The 23674-nt window shown below is 43.4% G+C and overlaps 1 protein-coding gene across 1 annotated transcript in view; it reads left to right on the forward strand.

The window, feature by feature from the left end:
• Positions 1-23674, forward strand: part of TRABD2B (TraB domain containing 2B) — a 266523-nt gene that overhangs the window by 149106 nt on the left and 93743 nt on the right. The window contains exon 4 of the mRNA XM_039556122.1: positions 10772-10946. Within this exon, the coding sequence (XP_039412056.1) occupies positions 10772-10946 (175 nt within the window). The remainder of the gene's footprint in view (positions 1-10771; positions 10947-23674) is intronic.

Genomic DNA, 23674 nt, shown 5'->3' on the forward strand with positions numbered 1-23674 from the left:
AGGTGTAAGGTCTTGACTTCATCCCACACAGTTAAACAAACTGTGCAGTGAAGTTGTTTGGTTGTCACCACGGCTTGCAGACAGGTCTCAAGCCTGTTCAGGTGCTGTGCCTCCTCCTTCGAGCTGTGTCCATCAGAAACAGCCAAGCTTTTTGGATACTTTGCTAGAATGATGCCATCCATATCTCAAGTTGCCTCTGCAGTTCGAAATGACATGGGTTAATGTGGATTTAGAGAGTGGGTGTTGCCTTCTGAAAAGCATATGATGATCTTGATAACACAACATTAGAGATTCGTACACTAAGCCCATGTCAGTATCGGCCTCCCTAAACTAAAGAAGAAAATGTTTAGTGCCTTACTTCACAAGGCACTTGCTGTTTATAAATCACTAGGTTGTGTTATGTACCTCTTTAAAAATGTTATCATCCTTCACTGAAATCTGTCCTTTAAGATTTAAGGGTCCTGATAATTCTAATTACATCATTAACTTGCCCCATTGTCATTCTGGATAAGATACAACTGGATTTCTGGCTCACTTCTCAAATCAATGAGAACTATCTGTGGAATGCTCCAGCTTCAGTAACTGCAGAAACACACAGCTGAGACCATTAGGTAGAGTGTTGAATGACAAGCAGACCTAATTTGTCCAAGGAATGGAGTTTTATCTAGGGCAGAGGAAGATAAATCCGTGAACTGAAGGCGCAGCTATTGTAACGCAACGCTCTGGAAGCATCTTATCGTTCTCAGCCGTAACAAAGTGCAGGCGAGCTGGCACAGTCTCCTGTTCTTCCAGGGAAAATGATTGTGGGCTTTCCAGCAAAGCAAGTGCAGGGTTGTCTTGGGTGCCAGGGGAGCCATCCCACGAGTTTCCCATTGTGGCTCCAGGCAGAGGGTTGGTCACGCTTCCAGGAGTGATTGTCAGGAGGACGTTGATGGCAGTCCCGATGCCAGCCCGGTGCTTGGTGACACGGGTGCTCAGGGCTGCCTGTGCCACGGCCAGCAGAGCCTGGGCCCCACCTTCTCCTCTGTGGAAATGCTGCTGCACAGGGGCTGCCTTCCCATAGCTCAGAAGAGCTCCTGCGCTGCTCTGGTGGGATCATAATTTCTTCCCACTTCCACCTGAGTTACAGCTCTGTGTTTTGGTACACTGTGAGCATTTTGGAAGTGAATGAAAAAACAGAAGTGTAGCCAAAATTTTCAGAGTCTAATTTTCATATTATGTCAGAACAGGATTCCAGATTGGAGCAATATTGTATTTTGGCTTATGTGTTTCAGAAAATTGGTTGCAGATCCAGACTGAGCGAAATCTACTTGTTGATGACAGTGCTGGGGAAAACATTGCAGAGATTGGTTTTTTATTAATAACCTGGAACATGCCCAGATAATTTTCATGCTACAGGTTTTGAAAATAGGTTGTTCTTGCTTGAAAAATTTCATTACATCTTTGCATTTGGAGTTGTTTTACCTTGGAAGTTCTCTCCCTCCTCTTTCCATGAGGAAAGCAATGGGAGAGGAGAGAGAGTCGGAGAAATTGGAACAAGACATTTAAAAGCTAAGATTTTTCTTTCACACTGCTGCATTATTAGAAAAAGAACATATTCACCTACAGAAAATGGCTGATTTACATTAAAACATTTAGGGATTGTTGGCTATCTGTATTTATTAGTTAGGGAATAGACTATAAATGAGTATGAAAGAGTGATTGGTAAAAATATTTGGAGTTGAAGGTGCTGCTTTCTGTGCAGTGCTGTATGTTTGCTGTAAAGCATTTACTTTCCCTTCTTTTTAAAGAGCTGGTTTATGAAGTGTTTCTTGGAAGGACTTGTTAAAGAGAAATGAAAAAGACTTGTTAGTATTTTAAATAGTATCTTGTTGGTTGAATGTACAAAGTGCTTTTTCTTTCTTCTTGTTTTATCGAGAAGATATGTTTGCTCCTCATTATGACAGTGAGGGGGGAAAAAATGGGACAAGGGGGCAGCTTGGTTGGTTTGGCAGGACTTGGCAGGATTAGTGTTAGACATTATCGAAAAGACTGTGATCTTGGGCACTCCTGGACACAACATTTCCTGATCTGACACTGTTGCTGTGCATTACCAAATGGTGAATACCATCGGTCAGGTATCTCCGGTGTAAACTGGTTGAGGTCTCTGATGGTGACTTCAAACCTGGATCTTCTGTCCTCTGAGGGAGCTGGTACTGATAAACCCATAGGCTTACAGAGTTCCACCAGCCTGGATGCAAAGAAATCCATTTCAAGGGTAACTTAATCTGAATTATTCCTTATTTTTCTCCTCACTGGTCCTTATTCAATTTCTAAGCGCTTTCTTGGAGATGTTCTCCATCTTTTCATCTGGCAGCAGACCTCTTAAGTAACCCCACCTTAAAGAAAATTAAAATCAGTTCAAAAGCTATCATCCAGTTTGTTTGAGATTCCAGCATAACTAGAAAGCTGGTTGGACTGGGAGAAGCCTGGATTTCTTCTAGGGCCAAACGGGAAGGCAGAGCCACCTCTGCAATGCACTCCCTCGAGTGCCAGCTCCGGAGGTGCTGTGTCCAGCCCAGCTGCCGTTGTGTTACAAACCAGATTTCTGCTCCTTGCTAAGTTATGTGATACTGTGCAAATCATATATTTCAGACCAGACTCGCCTAGAGTTAAACTAATATTGCAAACTTCACATACACATTCAGGCTTTTCCTAGAATCTCACTAGACGGGGATGGAAAGAAACTCATTGAAGAGCCCTGAACAATGCATATCCAAGACAACCAAACCTGAGTTGGTACCCACTACTAACCAGCTGTTCTCCCACTGTGAAACAGAAGACAAAATGAAAAATACCTTAGGAAAAAGAATTGCATTTCTTTAATAAACCAACCCCAAACCCAAACCTTCTGGCCCCCAGTCTTTTCAGTTTATTGCCCTGCTTTGCCCTTTGATCAGTATCTTTACTTGGGTGTCATGGCAATATAATAGGTGATGGTTTTAGTGTCAGAACAGAAAAAAAATATTCTTTGTCAAAGAAAAGAAAGCATTTGGACGGGAAATAGAAAAACTTGAACTTTTCCATATGTTTGCAAGCTCGTGAAAGCTGGCCTCAAAAAAAATCCCAATGTTAAAAGGGTTTTAAGTGTGGCAAGAGTATCATTAGGTTGTTAAGATTTACCCTCCCCTCCGAAACCCAGACCTTCATTTGCATCCACTGCAGGCTTGTCATCCTTAGTCAATTAATGAGCAGGTCCCTGTAATCTGGTCCTAAATATACACCACATAGTTGGGTGAAGCTTGCAGAAAGGGGGCTGGGATCATTGTTCTGACTGTGTTTTGTTAAGACTTCTTTTATCAAAACATTCATTCAGATAGAGAGGCCTGCTGCATATTTTGGCATCGCGACCAAGGGGAGCAGGGACGAGGTTGGGGTGGGGAGCGAGGCCTTGGAGGAGGGGTTGGTGTTGCTTGCTTCTTTTTCTCTTTTTTTTCCCAAGTGCTTGGAAAGCAGCTATTTAACTGGTGTGGAAAAACAAATAGAAAACATACATGGAGGTCATGACTTCTCAGGGATTTGCTGAAAGTCTTTTTTAACAGGGATGGAAGTATCACCGCCCAAGCTGTGTATGAGTGTGTGAGATGCACAGCCCATCCCTGTGGCCTTTCTGCCTTTTTTTTTTTTTTAAAAACATGTTTTCTTTCGGCCCAAATGGACGGAGAAGGTGGAACTAGGCAGGACACACAGCTGTTGTTTGGCCAGGTGCCACCTGGAAGAGCAGCCCTGGCAGGATGGGTTTGGTGCTCCCAGGGAGGGTCTCCACGCAGGTGCAGCGGAGGCTGAAACTGCAGATACAGGAGTGTCCAAGGGCTGCAGCCCACCCTGTCTGCAGGCAACTTCACACTCAGGCCAGCAATGACTCCTACAGCTTTTGTGTCACCTGCAGAGCTGGTTTTTAAAAGTATCATGCACTGTCCATAGAGGCTTCACTGGCATTCAGCCTGCTTTTCCCCTCCACATCTTCTCCTATACGTAATTTCCCTGCATTTACAAGTTTAGATGCTCCAGTGATTCCTAGACCTGAGGTAGCCAGTTTGGAACTCAAAGACCTTTGTTTTCACACTCCAGTTGGCACACTGAGGGGTATCCCACCAGCTTTAAATCAGAGAGTCCAATTACAGAAATCCCACTGACATGAAGTGTGATGTAACTGCAATGTCTATGGACCATGAGCAGTGCTGGGAGGTGGGCAGGGATTATTAGCTCATGGCCAGAAGTGGCTCCCCAGAGTTTGTCCCAAGACATGTTCTTGCTTGTGTTCTTCACTTCCCTTCAAGCAAAAAGTATTTTTGCCCTATTTTCCTGCTCCAACTCTGGAAAAGGGAAAGGAGTGATGGAACTGAGCTTCACTCTGAAGATGAAAAACTCCTTTTACAGTCCACTCAGACTTGTAATATATTACTTAAATTTCGGTGCTTAAAAGAAAGCCATAATGGGTTAATCACATGCTCAAATGGGACACTTATCCTTCCTGGTTCCCCTTTTCCATAACAAGCTAGAAGTTTATCTTCTTGGCAACTTTGGGCTTTGGGTTAAATCAGTTTAACCCGACACTCCCTCCTTGGCCGTTGCTGGTCTCCCTCATGATGAAAACTTGGGAGTGCTGGAGGAAAACCAGTTGAGTTGGCAGCATCTCTTGCTTTGTGACAGCCACGTCCTCCTTGTGGAGATACTTGTTCTCACAGCCCATTCACTTTGCACTGTTCCAGTCCTTCCTATCAGAGGCTGCAGTAAGAGGATATTGCTCTCCCCAATGCCAGAAGGGTCCATAAATCAGAGGAAAACAGGTGTCTTCCAAGTCCAGAGCAGTATATTGTGCAGCCCTGCAGTAAAAGCCACAATTCCTTGTCAAGGCTGGTTAAAAGGAGGGTATCCTCCCTTCATAAAGGAATGATAACTCGAGCTCAGATGTCAGCCTCTGACCCAAGAAGGCCTGGTGTGAATTTAGGGCTGTTTGGTTTGCTGGAGGAGCCAGCGGGTTTTGGGATGCTGTTCTGGCCCCCATAAGCTGCCTGACAGCTCTTGAGATCCTTATCTTTCACAAGGCTGTCAACTGTATAAAGGTTCCTGACCTGCATGGTGCAGGGAAAATCCTTCAAAGCAGGATCCCTTACTTGTCTTCTGGCCTCTGCCCACGTAAAGCTCATAAACCAGAAGACTAATAAAGAGAACCCAATCTTTATCGTGTTTTAAAGAAATTAATGTAGTTGTCCCAATCTGGGAGCAACTCCCTGCTCACAACTGGAGATAAGGATTACAAAGCAGAGCCCTCCTGTCAGAGAAGGATGGATGGGGTTTGTATTGAGGTGCTGGACTGGAACTCTGGAAGCTGATGGCCAACTCTCTGCCTTACCATAGTTGTCCCTTTTGACCCTGGGTGTGCCACCTGCTGTTTTCTCTATTTAGCCTATGAACACTCTGGGGAGAGAAGGAGAAATAAGGAAATAAGGCATTTTCATTATTAAGAGATCCCCTGCAGCTGGTAGTGATGGTGCTGTTCTTGCAGCAGTCTGGAGTTTGGATATTTCACAGGAGATGAGGCTGGAAATCCTTGAGTCATCTGCTGATTAGGACAGTAGGAGAGAGCAGTCTCAAAAGCCAAGAGGATCGACCAAGATGTAGGAAGATAATAGCTGGAGAGGTTTTAGGATCACTGTCTAGTTCATGGCAAGGGTTGGCTTGCCATTTCCCTACCTCAGCTTTCTCTTCTCCATCTGCAAGTAGAATTAGGGTTGAAGATCATCTCTCTCTGCCCACATGCAGCGGAGGAAAGGCATGCAGCTCTTTATTCCAGTGTTGGTACTCTTGAGTTTTGATTGACATAATGCTACAATTTGAATGCACATTCCAGAAATACACTCTCATCACTGGAACAGAACAAGGCTAAGCAAGGTTATCAGAGGATTGGGAAATGTAGTGTATGGGAGTAGGAACGATAACACTGTTACTCCACATGTGATAGTGATTTGATACTGGACTGATTCTAGAGCAGTGGTGTAACCAATAAATCCAAAGGAGGAAAAAAACCCCATAAAGTTGATAGTGCTTATATGTGTCCAAAAAAATTATTTGCAGATAGATGTTCACAACTCTGGCATTGTGCCTCTGCCCAGAATATTTGTCCAAATATTAAAAAATAGTAAATAAAAAAAATGTACTTAAATGTAGTCCTGGGTCCGTGAATTTTCAGCTGAGCTTTGGCAGTAAGCCCTAAATGTGATAAAAGACTCTGCACCAATATATTTTGCTTTTCTCTTCTTTTTTTTTTTTTCATATTTGTCTTTTCTTTCTCTCTGTCTCTACAGACAAAGCTGACAGCATAGCATAGATCTTGAGTTATGGCTGATGCATTTTTCCAAGCTGAAGTATCTTGTTAGCTCTTAACGCTAATGATTGCAGCAGAATCCAAGCCTCTGTGGAAATTTATTGGAAGAGAGGTTACTGCTGAGCATCGTCTTGGACTTTGGATCTTCCTTTGGGTCCCTCCAGAGCTAGACTGAGCCAGTGCCTTGTATGTAACATCAAGGTAGAAAGTCTTGCTGTCCCCATTTTACAGATGGACCTTTGAGAGACAGGAGGAATAAAGCCAAATGCTTCAAAGACACTTAGTGGAGGTTAAGTGCTGAGTTTCCTTTGAAGGTTTAAACCCAAATGACATGCTTGTGATCATGTAAGAGATTTGTATCACCCACGGGAGCAGAACCATTTTTTCAGGGTAGTGTCATAACCACTCCACAATCCTTCCTCTTTCTTCTCCCTAAAGCTCCCACTGACTTCAAAGGTGAAGAATTATGGCCCGCATCCCACAGCACTGTGAGCTCAGACGTGTGTACAGAGCTTTATCCTCACTTATATTCCAGCAGGGATACTGACTCAAGTAAAACTACACAGACAGTGGGGAGGGGAAGAAATTTTTGCAAGGCTGGGATTTCTTTTTTATTCTCATAGTCCCTTCCTTTAACCTCAGAAGTTTAACTGAGAAGTGCAGAGTGTACCTAATGACTGAGTTTGGGGTCCATCTGTACTGTCCATAGGAGAACTGTAACCCAAAGAAAGCAGGAACAGAAAAAAGGAGGAGTGCTACCTTATTAAGTAAAACAAAATATTCTTTATACTGAACACCTCAATGAGATACATTATTAAGTTTCCACTAGAATTATATATATATGAGTAGGTTGGGGTCTCAGAAAACTACACAGCTTGCAGAGACTGGGCATAGAGATCTATTTATCTCTTGTCAGGGGTATCCAGTACAAGTGAGCACACCCCAGGTGATGTGTTTTTCTGCTGATCCAGCTGTTACTCTCCTAGTTGAACAGCAAAATTAGCAGTTTGGATTTTTCAACAGTCATACCATCCACTCCATTGTACATTTAAATACTGGAAGCAATATTCAGCTATTATTAGGAGATCAGTCCTTCACCCAATGGCACAGCAAATGTCTCATTCATTCACTCTCAGCTCAAAACCAACAGATACATATCATTAAAATGTTAAAATTAATTTTTTCACAGAATGGAAACAAAATAAAAGTAGAAGAGGGAAGGTGCATCCTTTTGGTGCATATTTAGGCCATCCTTTTAAAATAACAGGTCTTCTCTTTTCAAAAAAAAAAACCCAAACTTAAATTCTGGCTCCAGTTAACAGTTTCCTAATTGCGTGTGACTGTTTCTTGACTTCCTGATCCCTGTCTGGTTTAAGGGCTTCTTAAATCAACAGGAGCAGCTGTCTCCCTGAAGCCAGGCATGGTGTGTGTCACTGACTGTGGAAAGGACCTGGATACAGGGAGGAGCAGAGGTGATTAATGGGGCAAGTGTCACAGCTCAGAGTGTGGTTGCACTACTGTGTAAGGGCATACTTACTGCAGTCATTTATCTTCTGTCCTCTGCCACACACACGCAGAAACACACCTGCAGATTTTGGTTTTGCCAGGCATTAGAAATGCAGGAATGCACACAGTGCAGCAGGACCTGCAGCTGATGCTGTGCCTCTCTAGGTGATGCCTTCCTTTGTCTTATTCCTTGGGCAAGCCAAAGGAACATTGACAAAACCCAGTCCTTGGTTTTCAGTTTATCTCTCTGCCACTGGCAAACTTTTTCCCACAGAAGAGAAGGAAAGAAGGGGAGGGGGAACGAAAGGCAAGTAAATAGCTCTGGTTTGTGTACTGTACTTTAGGTTAGATAAAGAGAAGGAATAAACTGTAGGCTAAATGTTGGATGTAGGATTGCAAGTGATGGAGTTGCACAGGGAGATGAAAGGTGCTTCCTTTCTTGGCAAAGACCTTGTTGGTCTACGTCTAAATACACCATCTGGTTTTGGGCTATCTGGAGCTCCATCATCAGTGGGATGCACAAAGCTGCTTGGTCCCCCAGCACTGCTGCTCCCGTTTTGTGTAGGAGCAGGTTGTGCTCACAGGCAAGGCTGTGCTTTGCTTTCCCCAAAGCATCTCAAGTGAAGGTCCCAGCCTTCAGTTCCCTTCAGCCAGAAGCAGGGAAGAAGAGACTTTCTTATGTGGGTCTTGAGCCTTCAGATGCTTCCAGAAAATGTCACCTTGCAGTTCAGTGCCTAAAGGCTTCCCTGACTCCTGCCTGAGAGCCCCAGTATAGAGATGCAAAGACTTGTGATATCTCCATGGACCGACTGATTTGCAGCTTTGCATTACAGAGGTTGCTGCAAGTGTAAAATGGCTGCTCATTCCTCAGACTTTACTCCTACAATGTAAGTCTCTCCCACCTGGTTTTTCACCAGGAATGGAAGCCACTACGCCCTTCTCTGCGGTAGCCAGCAGCATTTTATCTCTCTGACACCGTCAGTCTGGTCCTGCATCCCTTTGAGACAAACACGTATTCTTGCCAGATGTGGAGGCAGCTTCCTTGGGTTTTCACAGGAAACTGGTGTCTCCAATAGGTCTGACTTAATGGGACTTATTACTTGTTGAGTGCTGGCTCAGGGCTAAACTGAGAACAAGGTGCAAAGTACTTGCATGCTCTGAGGAGTTCACAAGTTACACTGGTGATGCCAAGCCATGCTGGAAAGCCTGGAGGAAGGAATGACTCAGGGTAATGCAACTGAACTCTTAAAGAAAGACATGCTGTGAGGAGCATGGTGATTTGGCAAAGCACGATGAGAAGCAGTTTGGAAAAAGGTCCATCTGGTCTGTGAGACCCAATAGGCTGGGGCAGGGTGCCTGAGATGGAGTGTTAGCTTCATCCCCTTGGGATGCCCTGGTTCAGGAGATGTGGTCCCTTTTTCTTTCTCACTCAACTGGGTACAGCCTTTGGTGTGAATCCAGAGCAAGGTGTAGACTTATCCTGCATAATGCATGGTGAGAAATCTCTTCTGCTTGGTCCCTCACATATATTAGGAGTGATGCAGATGGGGCTGCAATGAAAAAGCTTTAAGGAGAGTCACTGGGAAAATGCAAATCAGTTTTTCTCCCTAAGACTTGCTGAAAGCCTTTGGGGAGGCATTATGAGTGAAGAGGGTGGGAAAAGAAAAAAAAAAGTTGTGATAAAACTGTGTGGCCAAGTGGAATGGGAAGAGGTGGGCTGAAAAACAAAAACTAAAGGCAAGTTTTAGAAAATGAGCACAGGAATTTGGTATAGTAGAAAACCAGAGAAAGAATTAACCCAAGTAACAGAGTCACTGCACCAAGTATTTCAGCACAGCAAGTGAGGGATGGTCCCCTCATGGGCTGTGCATGCAATGTCATTACCACCGACTCAGATTAACACTGGAAATCCTGGCAGCTTTACATGTACCTGGGGACTCAGAAATCTGAATCTGGGGTTTGCAGCTTAAGCTGCTTTCCAGTGGTGAGGCACAGAAAATCACCAGAATGTGCCTGAGTCCTGTTAGCAGTCATCAAGCACTGCCCCCTTACAGCCCTTCTCTCTGCAGGGCACATGGGCTCCCAAACCTTCATGGTAGACCTGGGACCTTCACTGTGTCAAAACAAGTTGTTGTTCTAACAATCAGAGACTTTTGGCTTATCTGTCCATTACAGCTTGGATCTTGGCTCATTCCTGGGTCTGCTGCCCTGACCAAAGTCCTTGGGGTTTCAGCCTTTCTGCTGTGTCCGTGAACATCTCTCCTCACAAAAGCAGGGACTGAAAGAGCAGTTCTTGTGGATGTCTCTTCCTCGGATATATCAGGAATGCTCCAGGGATTTATGTGTTGGAATGCATGGTTTTCTCTGGTGAGACATAATAGCTTGTAAGGATTAGGGGCTTTACCCTGTGTGCATCTTTCTATGTCTGCATTTGCTATCCTTTCCTCTTTTTAAACTGTTAGGTTCATATGCAAGCCAAATCCTACAGTCCTTACTCAGTTCATGGTGACCTCAGCTGAGAACAGATCACAGGAATTCGGTATTAAACAGCCAATGATTTTTTCTGAACAAGCAGAGAATAAAGGTCCAAGTAACTCACCCAAATGTAATGCTTGAAACTACATTTTGATGAAGGGACAGAGAAAAATCAAAATGAACTAGTTTCCTTTAGTAAAATAGTAGTTTCACTTTAAAAAAAATATATAATCCTTGGGAATTTTTTCTTTTCTTTTTTTTTTTCCTAGACTTCCTAACAACCTCCCATGCTCTGATCCTCTAGTGGATTTTTGTGGGGTAGTGATGCTCACGTGGCTTAAGTAAGGCTGAATTAAAACATGCAGTGTTCTGGGGGTACCTTAACCAATGCCACCTAAGCTATGGCCTCTCTCTCTGTTTCAGGTCCCAAACTTCATCAACACAACACTCCCACCCCACGAGCAGGTGACGGCTCAGGAAATAGACAGCTACTTCAGACAGGAGCTCATCTACAAGAGGAATGAGAGGATGGGGAGAAGAGTGATGTCACTTTTAAGGGAGAACAGAGACAAGAGCTTCTTCTTTGCCTTTGGAGCAGGTATGGCATGATTTTTCTGTTTTACTCAGTTACCATGATTGGAAGTAAAGTGTCTGGAGTGTTTAAGGTTTCTGGGCCTGTGGGAAGATTTCTCAGGAGGCTTCCCTTTGAAGCAGAAAGCCTTTTGTGTGTCCAGACCCACTTCTAAAATGGAGTGAGTAGTTGTAGGAGGTGGGTCTAGGTCCAGGCAGGCTGCACACAGGCTCCACTCACTGTGTTTTCCATCTGACTGTAGAAATGTGAAGCTGTAAGTATTCTTCATATTGTTGTGTTTGTTCCCTTCCCAGACCTGTGGGCTGCTTGGCCACAGGTGTAGGAGATGGTTTGAGTGGCTTTGAATTTGCAAGCCCAGGTGGCACAGGCAGGTGTGTGTGGCTCCAGGTGCTGGCCCAGGGTTTCAAACCTTCTGGGGTTGCTGCAGTTAGACCATCTCAATGGGTGACTGAGCTGCTTTGGTGGTGTGTCTGTACAGACTGGCTGGTTTGGGGCTTTGCACAAGGGCAGGAGTTGTGTGTGTAGCTAAATACCAGCATTTTAAACCATGAAGTAAAACTCCAATGTGTCCCTCTGCATGCTCAAGTGCTCTCCCTGAAATCTGCAGAACAAAGATGTCTGCAGTACTTCTATGAGCCTGCAACAGTACGTGCTACTGTCCTTTCTCTCCCTTTTTTATTTCTTTTCCCCTTCCTGATGGAATTCACATTTCTATGTGATAAGAGTATAAATAATCACCATTCAGGCCCCAGCTCAGCAGAATCCTGAGCACCAACTTAAGAGTCTCTTTGAGCTCCCTCGACTTCAAGGCAGCCTGAGATTGCTGTGTTGAGAACTGATCTCCTCCTCCTGCTCCCTCTCCTTGGCAATCTCTCATTTTTGACAGAACTTTGCTTCTCATCCCATGGCTCTCGCTATGAACTTTGGCAACAACTCACCTTTCGCTACTCACTTCAGTGGGAATTTTGATTAAAGACTGTGGGTTTTAGCAGAGACACGTGCATTTTGATGTATTTATTTTTTGAGTGTATCCGGACTGAATTTTCCCAAGCTTATTTAATCTCAGGCTTGGCTGATATTTCTGGCCAAGGAGTTTTGCTTAACTGTTTTTACAGTAGGAAAATATATCATGATGGCTCATAATTGGACAGGCATTCATAAAAACCAGCTTGTCTAACCCAAGGAGTGAGGTTTATCAGAGATTATCGAACATGATGGCTTAGATGTAGTTTCCAGTTTTGGAAATCCCTTACAGTACATAAATGGAGCTGAGAGGATAAACTGGGCATCACTGCCCACTTGTCCTGCTCTCCACATTTTTCCAGGGCATCAGCTACAGACCATGGCTTGAGACAGGATCTTGGACTAGGTGGGTCATGGATCCAAGCCACTGCAGCTGTTTGTTTGTGCTAATAACAGAAGGGAAATGAAGCCAATGGATACTAATTACACATTACATTCTTTAGAAAGGCACTTTTAACTTCTGGGAGGTTTGAGCTTTCCTTCCCTGTTCCCATCAGAGAGCACCTACCTGAAACTCCCAGGGAGCATCCCTTGGGAAAGCTGGCTCATAAAGAGCAAGTCTCATTTTGTCTTTTAGGCCCATTTCTGGTGATGTTGAAAACTGCCTTTGTTGCTGGGTTGTTTGGTTTCCCCAGCGCTGACCATGACAGGACAGAACAGACACACGCAGCCGGATTTATTGAAAACTGGGATGCGGGAGATGCTGAGGAAAGCTTTTTGTTTTGGGTTCTTTGTTCCAGCATCCCTTTGGCTTTTCTCACCAAATTGGGCCATCCCTGCAGGCTAGCCCTACTTTAAGTACAATTAATTCCTGCTTTCTTCTCTGGGATGTTTTTTTCTTCATGCAGCAAACACTGAGAAAATGACTAATTTTTTCAATGCCAAAACTTTTATGTGACTAAAGTGCAGGAAAGTTCATTTCCTCTTCTGATTCAAATGCAGGTTTTTTTTCCTGAAGGTTTTTTTGTTTCCTTTTTTCCTCCATGCACTGAATTAGAAGAGTGGCTTTTATTGATATATCTTTTATTTTGCATCCTTATATCTAGTTCCTGAATTTTAAGGGGTTTCTTTGGTATGTGCTTGGGTCATGAATTCAGATTGTTTTATAAAACCTTGAGGGTTTGGTTTTGCATTTTATAAAAGTAAAGGAAGTTTTTGATTAAAGTTGAGGCTTTCACATATTCCCATGAATTCTGAAGTGCAAAATTTTAGGAATGAACTTTTGGTTAGGATAGGCATGATAGAGTCTGCAGGAGTTTATTTGCTCCCAGAACAGTGCAATTTAAGGTTCTGCATCTCTAAGACTAACATGATGAAGGAGAAATAATTTGAAAAAGGAAATATTCTGGACAACGTACTTCAGAAGATACTGCCCTTTATGCCAAGCATGATCTCTGCATTAATACCTTAATTTTGAGGATATTGGAGCTAATGAATGAATAGTAATTAAATTAAATTATATATGAGTATTATGAATTGTTTTCCAAATTTCATAATCTCCATCATAGTTCCTGGGAAAGGAAGAATTGGATAAAACTGCACTGCCAAATAAAATAAGGAAAATAAGTATTTTCCTAAGTAAGAAAATAAGCCTGTTACGAGAAAAGCCCCTTGGAAACACTTCAACAAATGCAGTTTTACAGACCAGGGCTGCTCTAGGAGGGAGCCCCAAGCCATGCAGGATGATTCATATGGACTCAGAGGTATCCTGTAACTCCCAGGTATAACTGGAGCCAAGGGGCTGAGGAATAGGATCTTACCCAGAAAACAGCCACCCTGAGGCAGAGCCCTGCCTGTTCCTTTGGTGGCCTCCCTGCAGGGAGCTGTACCTTGTGGATGCTGCTGTAGTGCAGTTTTACCTGGCTTTTGCACAGCTGCAAGCAGCCATTGAGGCTCTGTTACTTTCTTGGGGCATCATCCTCCGCTTATTTTAAGATCCCGGTGCCATGGATGGGTGCTTCTGTAGCATCTAATAATGAACTCGTAGAATGAGCTTGGCTAAGGCAGAAGGCACCACGCAGGTGTCTTTGCAAATTACGGGCAGGTTTGGCTCAGTGTATCCTGCTCCATGACTGTAGAACCAAAAAGCCCCACAAAAAACCCCAAACAAATCCAGTGAGTGGCTTCAAATGAAAAACAAGATGATGGTATCCTGGCAGCCTGGTGGTGCAGCAGCCTGGTGCCATGGAGCTGGGGGATGCAGGTGTCTGCCAGCAGAAAGTGTGTGATGCCATGATGATTTTTTGCCTTTTCTTTTATATACATTTTCATAGCTTTTGTATTCTTAGTGGTTTTAGCCTGCATTCTTAGACTTGTTTGTCAAGCTGAGAGACTAAACATCTTAGAAGCTTCGTAGTTAGGGATCAGAATGCACCAGACACCAAGGTCCTCTCCAGAACACATTCTGTAAACTGAGATAGAACCATCAAGGGGAAGGTTCCTTGGGGAGGGGGGCTGATTTGAGCCTCTCATTGGGGAATCTTTGATAGATATGCTAATTAGTAAGACCTATAATGTTATAGCAGAGCTTTTGTGGGTGTGCATTGCAGTGTGCATGGAGGTGCATTCCACCTGGACGTGGTGCACCTAAGGATCCTTAAAATAAATACAGAGGTAAAACCCCTTTTTCCCTTCTAACCGTGTTTGATTCTTGATTTTTAAGCACGGAAAGGAATCATGTGGGGTCAGAAATCCCTCCTGGGTTGAAACATGGCAGAGTGTAAAGCCCTGTTCCGACAATAAAAAATGCACTTTACCATCAGAAAAAAACATAGCTCACCCAGGTGGAGGGAGATGAGGCAACCCCTCTGACCAGATCTAAATAATCTTCACGTAGGGACAGATTCCACAGCCTGGTCCCAGCAGATCTGGAGGTCAGGTCACCACTGGAAACACCTGCTCAACTCTCAGATGGAAGATGTGGCCACTGAACTGATTGGAATAGAGCAGGCAAATTGATTTAGTTGAGCAACTCTGCACGTTTATGGGCTGGTTATTACCTATTTTATACATAGATTTTCTCACTTCTTCATCCTGCCTTCCTGTTAAAAAGAAGGCCGATCAAAATCTTTCAGCTGATAGTTTTTCGGTAAAAAAATTGGGCGTTCGGGGAAAACAGAATTTTTCTGTTTTCTTCTGGAAAAACAAGTCCACTTTCTGCAGATGTCAGTCAAAATCCCAGGTGCTTGGGTGTCATTGTTCTCCTGTAAACTGGGATTCCCACTAAAAGTTTCACTATGTGCCATTTAGAGCTGTGCTGAAAGACCTTGTGGTGCTTCGTAGGAGAGCTGGTTCAGGGTCTGGCCTGTAACAGCACGAGGCTCTGAAACATCCAACAGAGAAATCCTGGGGACAAAGGAGTGGGCAGGGGACAGGCATTTGAATATCCAAGCAAGCTGAGATAAAATAGTTTTTCATAGAGTGAAGCAAAGCTTTTTTTATGCTGTTGAAAGATGGGGGGTTTTTGTTCCAGTCAAAAGTATTAAAACAAAAAAAAAATTGCACAATTCTTAAAGGACCTTTTCAGTTTTCTGTCATTCTTAAAAATAAAAACTAGACTTTTCAATAGATTTCCCCCTTTTCTGCCTTCCATGACTTTACCCACTATTTAAATTTGTTGGAGTAATTCAGACTTTTAATTTATTCCTTTATAAAACACATAGAAGTGAAAATAGACATTTATTCTTTCTATTTTAATTTCTTTCTCTTCTCCAAGAAAAATACAGGCTCTGGGTAAAAGGGACCCAGCTCTGTACCCAGTTCTGTAGTTTTTGTTCTTCTCCTGCCAGAGTTTACCATGTTCAGACTTAATGTGAAAATCTCACCATACCTGTATTCACAGTAACTGTATCCTAGGAATGAAACAGCAGTTATTGTTTGTGCAGTTAAATGATATTTTTCATTTAATGGGCAGGGTAGCATTTCCCTTTGAATGAATAAAGGTAGCTAAAGAGAGTACTTCCAAGTAAAATCCGGGCATTTGCTTGGGTTTTGTGTTTTGAAAATCATGATGGTTTGCTTAGAATTATTGATCTGTAATAACAGTGAAGTGCCTTAGACCTCATTTATACAGACAATTTATAGAGGTCCTTTTATAGTCAAGAAAGAGACACACAGCCAAGAGCACACGGGCTGTTAAAAAGAGTTAATATTTTGGCAACTAAGACCATACACATGAAGTCAGTGTTTAAGAAAAAAACCACTCTGGTTTATTTCATTTTTATGGGCAAATAATTTTCAAGTAACACTTATGATAACAGATGGATAAATTTATGTCTGCAGTTAATTTGAACGATAATTTCCTTAGGATGTTTTACTTGTGTTTTTTTCTTTCTTTCTTTTATGAGAGCTGTCGGTTTTGTAGCTGAGAGCTGGATTTACTGCTTCAGACATTCAGATGCTGCTCCAGTTCACAATGTTTATTAGGAGCCAAATCAGTAGGCTTTGAAGCAGTGGGTTTTGTTTCTTAAAATAAAAAATATATCATGGAGAATATTCTTTTATTGAGACAGAGTTGAAGTGCAAGTACCATAGCATCTCCCACAGCAAGAGGGGAAGCAAATTGTCTCTGGACCATGGTTCTGGGGTGGAGGAAAGCCCATGTTAAACCACCCCACCAGCCCCCACAGCATCTGAGAGGTCAGAGAGGACCCAACTGTTGTCTGTGATGTGGAGGAAGCCAGACTGCCCTCAGCTCCTGATGAAGCTGGTGATAACTGGGATCTGTTTGTGCAAAAGTCAGAGCACTCTTGCTCGTCTGCAGGCTTAGGTGGCTGAGTTTAGGTACATGTTTGTTGATTGATTAGGTTTAAATTTCTGAGATGTTCTTCAGGAAAATAAATACAGGCTCTGTTGTAGGTGTCTGTGTGCTGCCATAAAGCACAGGAATTCATCCCGGAGTAGGAACAGCAGTCATAGAATATGATCATTTCCCTGCGCAGATCAGGTGAATACCCTGCCCATCCTGCAAAGTTCTCTCAGTCATCACTGGATGGGCAGCGTCAGCAGGAATGATTCTGATCATCATAAATTAGACTGTTAGCAGGAACTGTAGAATAGTTTGGGTTGAAAGAAACCTTTAAAAGTCATCTGATCCAAGCTCACAAACAGCAGTGTCACTTGCTTCCAAAGTAAATGTTCTCTGGTGGTTCTTCATAATGGGGCTCAGAAGCGGGTTGCACTCCATCTTCAGTAGGGAAAGAGAGAACTGTGCGACTTTCCAATAGGATGGGGCTGGTGTGAGAGCACTGTGGGAACAGATAATCTCCTCCTTGTAGTCCTCAGCTCCATCTGTTTCCCTGTTGTCCTCTGTGCAGAGGATTCCCAAGGGAATTTCAGCACGCATCATTTTAGATACTTGATGTACCAAAGACAGAAGCAGGCTCACCCTTCACCTTCTGGAATCAGTAGGAGCGACAGACATCTCCCAGGTGACTCAGGTCTTGCATGGTCTTGAACACCACTGAGATGTTCTTATTTTTCTCTGAAAACTGAAGTGTGCCTGGGGAGATACCCAGATAATGTAGCTTGAACATGCTTCATCAACAGGTAACGGGGTGACCACAACTGAGCTGGAACATTATGGATGTTGAATTTGGGGGTGGGGAGGGGCCAGAGGAGAGGTGGCAGTGGTATTTTGTTGGAAAACCATATTTCTACTCAGTAGTTTGGAAAAGGAAAGGAAGTGATGGATACTCTGAGCAACTTAAACTCAACTAATTAAAATCCTGAGAGCCTTTGTGAAAGCCATTAGCACCTGCCACGGGATCTGGCACTGGGGTTCACATGTGTTACTTGGAAGTGTTTTTTCAGGAGGGAAGTGCCTTGAGGCCGCCGTCCAGCTGCACGCTGAGGGACGGGGGATTTACAGATGTTGAATATGCAGATAGCTGCTTTGCACTCCCAACTGAGGCAGTATTGAGTGCAAATCAGGCATCAAGTTGCACCACTGTTGTGTCACTGGGAACCAACTCATCAGAAATCTGGTCCTCTCTCCACCAGAACTGTGGAGCTCTTTACCATTTTCACTCTCCATCTCCAATCCTGTGTAGAACACAAAAGGGAAAAAAAGGAGGGGAAAAAAAGAAAAAAGAAAGTGCTTGCAGGCTGGAATATAAAGAGACTTTATCCCCCGGGTCAGGCGTTCTGATCCAACGCTGATTAGTGGTGCTACTGACATCACCAGCACAGTTCATCAACGGGTTCTCTCAGTGGAGCAAGAAGTTGGCGACCAGGAGATTGAACTTGGCCAGCCTACAAAAGAGAAGAAAAGGGTGAATTAACAGTTTGCAGATGCTAGAATTCCCCCTGCTCATGTTTATTTGGGCATCCAGATGCTTGTAGTGAGGTTAGCCTATTTTTGTGTATGGAGTTCTTTTACTATTAGTTTTTAAGGCAAAGTATCACTTTGCTTTTAGAAATAGACTTGCATGCTAATTTTGACCAAAACCATGCAACCGATTCATTTAAAAGTCTTCATTAAACAGGCAATGCCTGATTCTCTTTTCAGACACTCTGTTGTAAATCAGGAGATACTCCACTGGGGAAAAGCTTGTTCCAAGTGCAAATCCAGCCTGCAGCCTTTTAAAATAAAAATAAAAAAAAATTTGAGGGAACATTTTTAAATGTACATTGATCTTGTATAATACAGGGGTTTGGAAGTCCCTGAATATTTGCTTTTCACCTGAAGCTTAAATCGGCAAAGAGCGCCTCAGTTAGGGAGGCCAAAATAAACCTGCCTGCACCACCTTTTTGTGAAAAGGCAACTTTGGTTCTGAAGGCTGACTCCTGTAATTCTGATTTGAGAAACTCTTGTTGTATAACAAGATATTAATTGTAGAAACACAGCATGGCCTATGCAATGGCGAAAGCTGTCTTGAGGCTTCCGTCATCTGTACCAAGTAAGGCAAGACCCATAGCTGGTGAAAGAACAGGTTCCAGTATTTGGGGTTGCAACTTCTTTTCTCTCCTGGTATGTCATCCCGTAAACTGTTGAGGGAAGCTGGACAAGCCCTGGACACTGGTGGTCTGGTGGAGAATTCATTGTGCTCAGCGGGGAGCCCAGCCTGGCTGCTGCCCACCTTTACTTTCATTGTTGCTCCACTGAAGGTGGGCGCAACCCCACATCCAGGTCTTTGTTTGCTAGTTGCAGATATTCAAGTAAATGCTGAAAGCAACTAAAATGGGCCTTGCAAGCTGCAGTGTGTACATTCACCATCTCTGGTGTGATTCTGCCCGTGACTAATGGGGAAAGTTGCCTGTGTGCTGTAGGATTTGGGTTTAAAGAAGCACATACATTAATGTCAGCTCCTCTGGGTCCCTGACATTTTCATATCATATTTATTATTATGCCTGTGCCAAGTTCTACTGTATAAGTCTAATTCTGCCTGCCTGTTCTCAAAGGAAAGAAAACTCTATTGGCCCCTCCTGTCCTATAATATAGGGATTTTGACTATGCCCTTACTGTATTTCTCTTCAACACTTGAGATGTAAAAAATATGGACATAATTTGGGAAATTTTCTCTTCGGAACCTAAGAACCATGAGAGGCTTAAGGACTCTGCTGAACAGGAATAGGCTTAAGCATGGGATAAAATACTTTTTCACCCCCACACATACGCAAGAGCTTGCTGTGGATCCACAGGCCACCCTGTAAGCTCTCAGGAGACCAGGCAGGGCTCCCATATAACTCTAGATTTCATAATGGGAGTGTTGAAATCAATATATGGATGCCAGACAACTCATCACTTCCCATCCCAAAACTCAGCTGAAAATTCCCATCCAGCTCTAACAGTGCTGTTGGGAAGATTTGAAAAGAGCAGTGTGGTGAGCCCAAGGACTGGCAGCCTTCCTCTAACATTGAGGTTTCCGTGTGATGCTCCTGTGAAAGGCAAATGGATTGCAAATGATCCAAGGATCTTGTCTCAGCTGGGATACCTTTCTGGGCTGCCTGCAATGATTAAAATGTCTCTGCACCCAAGTGTAGTTTTAGTCCCCCTGCTGTCTGGTGCTGTCCCAGAGCAGAAGGCAATCCAGTTACTCCATTTCCTTCCATTCAGAGCCTGGAGTGCAAGCAAAGATCCTTCAGTGGTGTTTCAAATTAATGCAAGTTGATGGGGTTGACCTGAGTTCACGTTCCTTTCTTCTGCCCCTCCTGCCTGGGTGCGTACTCTGGAGGAGGAGCAGGGATGTCCCAAGGCATCCTGGACCACCATAGCTGAATCCCCTGCAGCTCCACTCTTGGAGCCTCCAGCTGTTGGAGAAGAAGCTGGAAAGGGAATTTAGTAAAGCCAGGAATTTAGGAACCAGTTTGTACTGCTTGTGGTGTTGGTCTCTTAGAGGTTCAAGCCATTTCTGACCAGTTTCAGAGCCAAGCTGTAGAACTGCGTATGGAGAAGAACAAGTGGTAGTCTTGGTGCCCTGGAAAGGCAGGGCACGACTGCTGGCTGGAGTCAGTTGTTTTGCAAAAGTGGATTTGAAACTGAAAGCTTTAGAAAGCCTGGCTGTAATTTATGTGGATTTCTTGAGGATTTTTACTGGTATGGAAACTGGGACTGGAAATCTCATTAAACTGGGCGTTCTTGTGAGAGTTTCAGGTTTTCTTAGTCATGGTTGTGCCAGGAATATCATCAGAGAAAACTTGCTGAGAAAGGATTTATGGATTTGGGATCAGATCCTATTCTCACTGAATTAATGGTAGTTCTGCAGCTGACATCAAGGTGACTGGCATGTGCACCTGGATGAGGCATTATTTATTTGTCATTCCAGGTCTTTAATCTAGGCTGCTACTTTCACATCAATACCCTCTTTATAAGTCTATTAAATCCCAGTTCCATTGTTATTTTCTCTGGTAGATCAGAAGAGATGTGTCAAGGAAAAGAAAATGTATGCGCAGTATACCTCTGCCCAAAACCAATATTTAAACATCAGAAACGTAAAGTGAAGGTAGAATTACTTAGAGGGGCAGAAGGGAAATAATTAAAGCTCCAGCCAGCAAGACGAGATGTCGTAAACTTCAGTTATTCACCTCTCTTAGACATTCAAAACACAAACTCTGCCACCGTTCAGGCATTTTATAGAGGCCTGCAGAAAGCAACAGAGGTCTCTTGGACAAAATTGCTCTGGTGGCAACTGAAACTGGGCTCAAGCCCAAGTCCAATAGCTGAGCTGCCATCTGAAACTGGAAAACATTCGGGTTCGTGCCTGAATCTCAGCTCCCTCTCTGCTCTGTGTGGTAGAAACCCTGAATCTGGACTGAACTGATGGGGAGTGAGAAGAAACTTCAGTCTGTGGAAAAGTGTTGCTGTTTCAAATTGGTTTTTGAAAAGATTACTCACGAAACTGGAAAATATGGTAATTCTTGGCCTGACTTGGAGGTAGGCAAGCCCTTCTTCGTAGAGAAGTTTGTGAAAGAGTTGTGAACTGAAATACGGCAAAATGTGATTTCAGAACTACCAGGCTTTGCTCCCATCAACCTCCAGGCAGGCAGCAGGAAAGAAGAGGCAGGTGAATAAACAAAAAACCAGATAAATCCACCTTGGAACTTTTAGTTTGCAAGAGATGATCAGTGAGACCTACCAAATGCTTAGGTTTCGATAAACTGTTGCTCATCACCTGAAAATTATTCTGCCAGAGAACTTCCAAACACCTTTTTTAATGTAAACACAACATTTTGGTGGAGTTCAGCTTTGGAACTCTCTGTCAGAAAAGTGAAATCTCCCATCATTTTCCTGGAATAATGTTGCAGGACTGAAACCTATGCGACTTGTATTTAAATTAATAACTTAAGCCTTTTCTAGTATTTTTCTGTACTTTATTATGGGAAATACCTTAAATACTGAGGTTTGCAAACTTTTTAAAATAGTATTTATGCACTGAAGGTAAATGGAGAGAAAAATCAAATGCCACCACTGGGTTAACTCCATATGAAATTCAGCACCGGTTTTCAGTATTTATACAGAATTCACATTCACTTTGTGTTTTTCCTTGAGGTGTTTGAGGTACAGTGAAACTGCTGTGAGGTTCTTATCACTTAGCGATCTGGTCTGGTTCCAGTTGAAAATTCTGCAGTACCTCTCGCTGGGAGGATTGGTTTAAAAGGAACAGAGATCTGCCAAAGAAATAAAGACTTCATTATTGACATCAATGCTATTTTTAATCTGGTTTCCTAAGGAAATGAGGCTTAGGCAATGGCAGTGTTTGTGAGTATGTGTGTGTATATGTAGGTGTGTGTGGCTATGTCCTTCACCCTCGTAAATTTTTCATCTGTTGGCTGATTATAACCAAACCTGACAGATGGCTGAGTCTCCAAGATAAGTTCTTGCATGCCTCATGAAAATAAGTGATTGGATAGAAGAAAAAGACATCCGTAGTGTGCATCCACTGAAAGGGCACAGCATGAGCTCAACTTTTATCAGAGCTCAGAAAATCCCAGTGGGAGAGGGAGGTGAGACACATCCCCATACAACAATGGCATTTTTCTGGTTCCTCTGCACGTGAGAGGGTTTGGTGTGTAGTGCATAGATCAGACATGGCATGGTTTAAATGTAATGATGAGTTTTGCAGCAAATAGCTATTATTTAGAGTATCTGAGAAGCCACGTTACCTCTGGGCTGCCCTCTAATGAGGTGTTCATTCTCAAGGCCAGAGCAATAGCAGGGAGCAGGTTAATAAATGTGACCGAGGCATGGCTCCAGGACTCTATAAACCTAATGAGTCATGGGCACTCAAACTGTGCAGCCTCACTACTGCTAATTGGCCAAGTGTGCCATCAACCATGCCCAAAAATGTTCTTAAGTGGCCAAGGGGTGAAAAGAGCATCTGAAACTCCTTTGAGTCCAGGAGGCAGCCTGGGGCAGCATTCCTGTGTGCAGAGTTCAGGAACACTTTCCCCAGAACCAAGGTCATTCGCTTGAGAGCTGAAACAGCTCACTGGCAGTAGGGAGCAAAACTAAGAAACCAAGGAAAGAGTAAAGCATGACCCGGATGAAAGGGGTTTGCAACTTTAGCTTATCAGACAAGGGGCTGGTTGTCACATAGCAGTTGGAGAAGATGCTCAGAAAACATTGTGACGAGGAAAGTACTTGAAACCTTTCAAAAAAAAAAAAAAAATACATGTGGGGATCAGAAAAGCCAAGCCAGAGTTAGCTCTTAATTCTACTCTTTTTTTGCTTAAGATTGAAAATTATGTATCTAGTGTCTTGGTAACAGTGACAGCTGTTGGGGTGGGACTCTCCCTCTTGAACTCTAGGTGTCTGAAAGATCATTATGTGTTCTGTTTAAGACCATCACTTCCTTTGAAACCCTCAGAGGGCAATTCCTTTCATCTTAAAATATGCATCTGAGGTAAGTGGGAGGATTTGTCTGGAGATACTTTTCCATTGACTGCAGAGGAAACCTAGAAAACTGGCCTCCAACAAATGCCTGACTTTCAGGTGGGTGGGATTTATTGAACCCTGAGAGCAGGAGTCAAGAATTCAGGGTGTTCTGTCCTTACCTCCACCTGACCTTGAACACGCTGCTCAGTGCACTGAGAGCTCCCTGAGCAACATTTTGCGTTGCTGCCAAGGGCAGAACATTGTTAGTCCTGAGGCAAATTTGCACGCCAAAGATTGACACAGGATTGCTTTCCATCATGCCTTGGAGAGCATCTTGGTGTGGTCTCAAGGGGAAAAGAAAGCCCTCTGCCACCAGCTCTGTAAAACTCATCCAGGG

Source organism: Corvus cornix, chromosome 8, assembly GCF_000738735.6.
Source record: "Corvus cornix cornix isolate S_Up_H32 chromosome 8, ASM73873v5, whole genome shotgun sequence".
NCBI classification, from domain to species: domain Eukaryota; kingdom Metazoa; phylum Chordata; class Aves; order Passeriformes; family Corvidae; genus Corvus; species Corvus cornix.